We start from the raw sequence: 6586 nt of genomic DNA on the forward strand, positions 1-6586 counted from the left end.
ACAACTGAAGGATTGAGGGATTGAGAACCTAAACTTGGGTAACTAAATTCTTTGTTTTTTAAAGATCGGGCCAGGGCAGGGGATTAAGTCATAGAGTGTAGTCTGAATATTTTAAGGCCTCATATTGAAATAACAAACGGCTACAAAATACCATACATGAATTCATTTTTTGAGTCATTAAGGTGGAAATTTGTGACAAAAACTATAAAATGTAAGGGTACCGCCTGACAGCACACAGTGCATTATATCCTGAAGAATTCACAGCTTATCTACCATTTTGATTTTATGTTAATGCTGACTCGGCAGGTTAATCCAAGGCGACAAGCGGGTGGTACACGGGGGCGATAATTATCGAGGCGCTCAAAAGAAGTCGAGAAAATTTTTTGACAAAATGAAAATCGACATAAAGTTTTTAAACGTAATGTAAATCGACATAAAGTTTTTTGACATAACGAAAATCGACATAAAGTTTTTAGACATAATGTAAATCGACATAAAGTTTTTAGACCTAATGTAAATCGACATAAAGTTTTTTGATATAATGAAAATCGACATAAAGTTTTTTCACATAATGTAAATCGACATAAAGTTTTTAGACATAATGTAAATCGATATAAAGTTTTTTGACATAATGTAAATCGACATAAAGTTTTTTGACATAATGTAAATCGACATAAAGTTTTTAGACATGATGTAAATCGACATAAAGTTTTTTGACATAATGAAAATCGACATAAAGTTTTTTGACATAATGTAAATCGACATAAAGTTTTTAGACATAATGTAAATCGACATAAAGTTTTTTGACATAATGAAAATCGACATAAAGTTTTTTGACATAATGTAAATCGACATAAAGTTTTTTAACATAATGAAAATCGACATAAAGTTTTTAGATATAATGAAAATTGACATAAAGCTATTTGGGATCATGAAAAGCCTTTTGAGAAATAATGAAAATCGACATAAAGTTTTTGCGATTATAAAAAGCCTTTTGAGCAATAATGAAAATCGACATAAAGTTTTTGCGATTATAAAAAGCCTTTTGAGCAATAATGAAAATCGACATAAAGTTTTTGAGATTATAAAAAGCCTTTTGAGAAATAATGAAAATCGACATAAAGTTTTTGAGATTATAAAAAGCCTTTTGAGCAATAATGAAAATCGACATAAAGTTTTTGAAATTATAAAAAGCCTTTTGAGCAATAATGAAAATCGACATAAAGTTTTTTGAGATCATGAAAAGCGTTTTGAAATAATGAAAATTGACGTAATAAAATGCTTTTTGAGATAATGAAAACGTTTTGAGTTGAAAAAAATCGAGATAACAAAAATCGAGATAAAGTTTTTCGAGATCATATAAAGTATTTCGACATAATGTGGGCTATTTTAGTTCAATATAAAGTGTTTCAACATCGTGAATGTTTTTATCTACAGGATATTTTGTCTAACATAATCTTTTTGGATGAAACATAACGCTTTTCGATATAAGATAACGAGTTTAGGCTCGACATAACGTATTTAAGAATGACGGTAGGTTTTTGGATCCAGCAAATTTCATTTTGAAACAATGAAATTCAACCCAGTATAAATATTTCTAACGTAAAAATATATTAGTGGGATAGTATAAAGTATATTGGCCAAATAAATAAGGAATTAGGATAAAGTTTTTTGACACAGTGTTAAACATTTTGAATGATCATAATATTTTTCGACTGTGTATAAAGTTTTCCTTGATTTATGGCGGCTATGGCGTTCCATAATCGCTGATCAAAGTTGTTTATTCATGACAGCCATCAATTGTTCTCTCAACCTTACATTCCAACAAGTGGAATTAAAACCGTATCGTAGTGTCGCTATACCAAAGGCTCAAACCATGTAGAAAGGTATAGGGATGCAGAAGTCTTGTGGAAAGGCCTCCTTTGTTGGCTTTAGAGGCTGGAGGCAGCATTTTTTATGAAGCAGTAAAATCAACTGTCGTTATGGGACCCGATGAAGCAGACGAGTGACCTTGAATTTGTTTTTAATTAACTTAAAAAGTTAATACATTAACATAAATTGAATTGAATTCAATTTTTAAAAATATATTAAATTTTAAATTACTGATGAACACATAAGGAGTATAGCCAGATTTCTATTAAGCAATTATAAAGAGGTTTTTGTATGTGATGGTATACTTTGAAAAATTGGGCAATAAACTAATAGTTACGTAGTTAGCCAGTATGTACCATCGAGTACTCCTCAAAACTTTGCTACGAAAGGTCACGATTCTGCGCAACACTGGTCATCTTTTAAACACCCAACGCTCGAATAAAATCATTTACCTTGAAACGGATCCTTTAGGAAGATTACTTCACCATCTTTGCTGAGTACTTTTTTGCCTGTAACAAAAAGAATAATTTTCAGTGAATAGAAAATATTATTAATAACAAAGTTAAGGTAGAGTTACAGAAAATAGTCAAATTATTTAGCACTGTTTGACTGTCAAGTGTATATTAGCTGGAAAAACTTTACACTTACTTTTGTCTGAATTCTGTTTAATTTCGATGTTTTCACAGAATGCTAAAATTCAAAAATAAGCAAACACTAGAATACAAAGTCGTAAGATTTTTTTCTCCATTTTTAAGCAAAACCCACTGTGTGAATCAAATATTGATTTTTTATCAGTTTTAATCAGATTAACCTAACAATAACTCATATCCAAATCGTTTTTTTTTCAATGCAGAATATCTGCACTTACTTTTGTCTGATGTGGTTTTACGTTGGATGTCTTTAAGAACAACTTGAAAATCCTTGTATTTGGCTTCTTCTTTTACAGTTATAGTTGTTATTTCTTTTGTTTAAGCTAAAATTTAAATAGGTTAATAAATTCCACGAAGGAAAAACTTTGATAAAAAATATAACAGTCCCAATATCTTCATGGTGGTTCTTAGTCATGTCAATTTTATCAATCAGCTGGAAAATTTTGATCTTCATGGTGGTTCTTAGTCATGTCACTTTTATCTGTCAGCTGGAAAATTTTGTAACTTGCTGTGACCATCTTGTGTGATGAAGCCTTTTTCAGTATCTTTTTCTTTCCACTGAATAATTGAAAATAGAAAACTCTATATTTTTCATCATCTCTGATCTTTGTTTCACATTCAATATAAGTTATTCCTTTCAAAAGAAAATTTAAGTGTAATTAATTCAGTTCGTAATGAGTTTCTTGACCAAATTCACCTACTTGTTTCCGTCATCACTGTCGCCGTCACTCCATTCGTCAGAATATTGTCGTTTGAAACTAGTTAGAAACGGTTAAGAACTTTATTAAAGTTCAAAAAGTATATATTAGTAGCTGAAATGATTACCAAAGTGGCCTTAGAGCCTGCGTAAACACTCATCCCTGATTTTTGTTTCCTTAAGATGTATTAGCTATTTTGGCAGTCAAAGTAACACAAAATATTAACCTTTTGATACAATATTTCCCATACATTCAAAATTACCTCGTTGAAGCCGATCGTGATGGACGCGACGATCTGGTTTTCCTGTAATACAAAAGAAAACTTTTGTTTCACCAAAAGAAATATTATGATTCACTAAAATGGTTGGAAGCAATTAGAATGTATGACATAACACATGACAGTAAAACCAATGTATTTGTAAAAGTTTAACAAGGAGATGAGAAAAGCCCTGATCACAAAAAAATTCAGTAAAGCCTGATCCATTATTTTTGTTTCCTTAAGATGCTAAATTTTTTTAAATATTTCTCATGCCAAATTATGACAGTAAAACCATTAAGTACTATGAACTTCATATAAATAATTGGAAACTTTCTTACCGAAAAGTAAATGATGAACATGTTGCTGATGAGCTCTGGAGTTCACTGAAAATTGTAAATGTCAAAAAGTAAAAACATTGAAAGAATTAAAAGCATACAGTTTGTGGTCCTTTTTTCTAGTTTCGACCCATCAAAATAAAATTAAAAAATGTGTACGCACATGCTAAATTTAAGCCCCATCGAGTTTCAAGTTATATTTCAAGGCTCTGGCTGTTTGTAATATTTTAACAATAATATTGCACAAGAAGATGGGAAAAATCCCAAGCACAAACATTTTCAGTAAAACCTGATCCCTTATTATTTAAGATGTAAATCTTTTTAAATATATCTAATGCTAAATTACTCAATGCAGCAAATAACTCTCTATCTTACCTCTGAATTTAATGGAAGCGATGATCTTGATTGGCCGTAATGCGGAAGAAATGTTTACTTTCACAAAAAATAACTGTGTAAAGAAATTGCAAGAGATAGAATGGCTTATATTACCTAGGAATTTCCTCTCTAAATAATGATTGGTGTTCACTGTAATAAAAAAACAGGAACAAACTAATATAAGTGTAAAAAAGTTTTTGTTTTGAGTACAGGTTTTTTTTCTCTTAAGCATAGGGTAATTTTTCCTAAGCCTGGGTATTTGCTATAATTTCTGTTGTCCTGCAACAATAGATCTATTGTTTCAATCCAAAACCCACCCTTGTTATACTTATAAATAAAAGAAAAGTGTAGTGGGAGTAAAATAAACGACTGTCTTGAATGATTAAAACGATCTTCTCGTCAAGAGGAGTGAAAAATCATTGAAACGATGAGATCAATGATACATGAAACAGTGGTATGAAACGCCTTAATATTAAGAAAAAATAAAAAGAGAATATAAACTCTCAAAGTTCATTTTATCCCGTTCAATTGCGCTATTACCATAGTAATTACAAGAAGGACTTACCTTGCATGTTTCAGGTTTGGAAAAGAATTTCTGAAACTGCGAAAGCTTTCATAGGCCAAGTTGCATTCCATCATAAACTTTTTATATTGAGAAGTTTGTCGTTTTATGTTGTGTGCTTTTGATGCTACGTATGAATCTGAACGTTCAAAGAAATATCCACATTCACAACATTCCTTTGACTTAAAATTTTGCATTTTAGTTAAATGAGAAAACTGACGTTTTCGGTAGGATTGTTCCAAAATGGCCATGTTTGTTGACCAATTATGTGTAGATTTACACGTCAAATGATCCTTTAGATTGGCACCTTTAAAAGTGCAATTTTTAAAGGGACAGGTTACTTCCTTGATCATTTCCATGGGATTTTTTATAGTGTTAAGCTCTCCTAATGACTTTTTTGCCTTTAATATACTATCATTAAGGTCAAACTCTGATAAATCAACAGAAAAGTCGTCAATATCGGGGTAATAGTGTATGTTTTTCCAGTCAGGCGATTTCGGTTGTGTCTTCTTTCTTTTCTTTTCCTTCTTCTTTCCTTCTTTTGTTTTGTGTTTGACTTTAGATTCAGAAATCTTTGATGATAAAACAACTTTCTTTCTTTTTTGATGTCTTTTAGGGTCAAAGTCTTCATCTCCATCAATTTCCCCATCACTTTCTCCATCTTCTTCACTCTCTTCACCTTCTTCACTATCTTTATCATCCTCATAGTCTTCAAAATCTTCTTTATCTTTATCGTCTGAATTTGGACCGCCATTTGCCAGTTCCTTTCTTTTATCGACTATTGCTTTCTTTATGCAGTTTACCATCCTCATATCATTTGGCCCTTTTAAAAGTTGGGTACCCATATTATTTTGCTTTGCAACTTGTTTTATTGTAACATCAGCCAAAACATCACATAACCTTTTCAAATAGCATGCGTGACATGTTTTGGTATGGAGATCTCCACACTCTTTACACGTGTACATCTTAAAAACAAAAATAAAATAATAATAAGCATCAAAAGTTAACAGGAAACTATTAATGAATGACAGACATAACTATAAAAATTATTTATTACAAACTTTTAATAAGACTTTTGATAAAGAAAAGATAAATAGTTAACAAATTACAAATGAGCTTTTGAGGTAAGTTTTAAACCGCTCTTATGGTTCAAAAAATGATGGTCCAAGTGTTTCATTGATCATATTTGTCTCTTTATTAAAGGAAAAGGCTTGGTAGGAAATATTATTATTTTTGTAAAATAAAAGACAAAAATAGAGAAAAAGATTCTAACAGAAAAATATTTCTAGACTGCATGGTTTGATGGTCAAAAAAACACTTGGACCATCAAACGCTAAATGATGTTACAGAGAAGAAAAAAGTTCACATAGAAATACCATGCACTACCCTGGAAAAAAAAGCTGGGAAAATCCTGGTAAAGTTCTGGTTTAAAGCCAGGTGAAATTTCCCAGTTTTTTTAGAAAAAGCCAGGGAGTAAAATAACCGGGAAAAGCCAGTGAAACAAAACTGGTAAAATACAGAAAAAAAAAACAGGGACATACTGGGGAATTTCTGGGATGTAAAAAAGTTGGAACTGATAAAAAAATTGCTAAAAATTAGAATTACTGGGATGTAAAAAGTTGGAGCTGATAAAGAAACTAAAAAAAAACGGGATTGTCAATTCTAGTTTGAATTTCCCTACGGATGGTGCATTTACAACATTGGTTGCCAAACCGTTCCAAGTATCAATGCTCCTATAGTAGAGTGAATTCGTTTGGTATCCTCTAATGCCGTCTTCCTCTTTAATTCGAGATTGTGCTTACGTTAACGTCGATTTCGAAGAACGAGTTTCTGAC

General features: G+C 31.1%; 1 protein-coding gene across 1 annotated transcript; it reads right to left on the minus strand.

Moving 5' to 3' along the window:
• Positions 1-2324: 2324 nt before the first annotated feature.
• LOC136801461 (DNA ligase 1-like) lies at positions 2325-5716 on the minus strand (the record flags this gene model as incomplete). Its single annotated transcript, XM_067058106.1, has 6 exons — positions 5164-5716; positions 3483-3524; positions 3224-3280; positions 2741-2833; positions 2521-2562; positions 2325-2381 (listed from the first exon to the last, which is right to left on the minus strand). Coding segments are annotated over exons 1-6 (844 nt in total), but the record flags the coding sequence as incomplete, so codon positions are not given.
• Between the last annotated feature and the right edge of the window lie 870 nt (positions 5717-6586).

This window comes from Clytia hemisphaerica, unplaced genomic scaffold (assembly GCF_902728285.1).
Source record: "Clytia hemisphaerica strain Z4C2 unplaced genomic scaffold, Clytia hemisphaerica genome assembly, whole genome shotgun sequence".
In the NCBI taxonomy this organism is placed as follows: Eukaryota; Metazoa; Cnidaria; class Hydrozoa; order Leptothecata; family Clytiidae; genus Clytia; species Clytia hemisphaerica.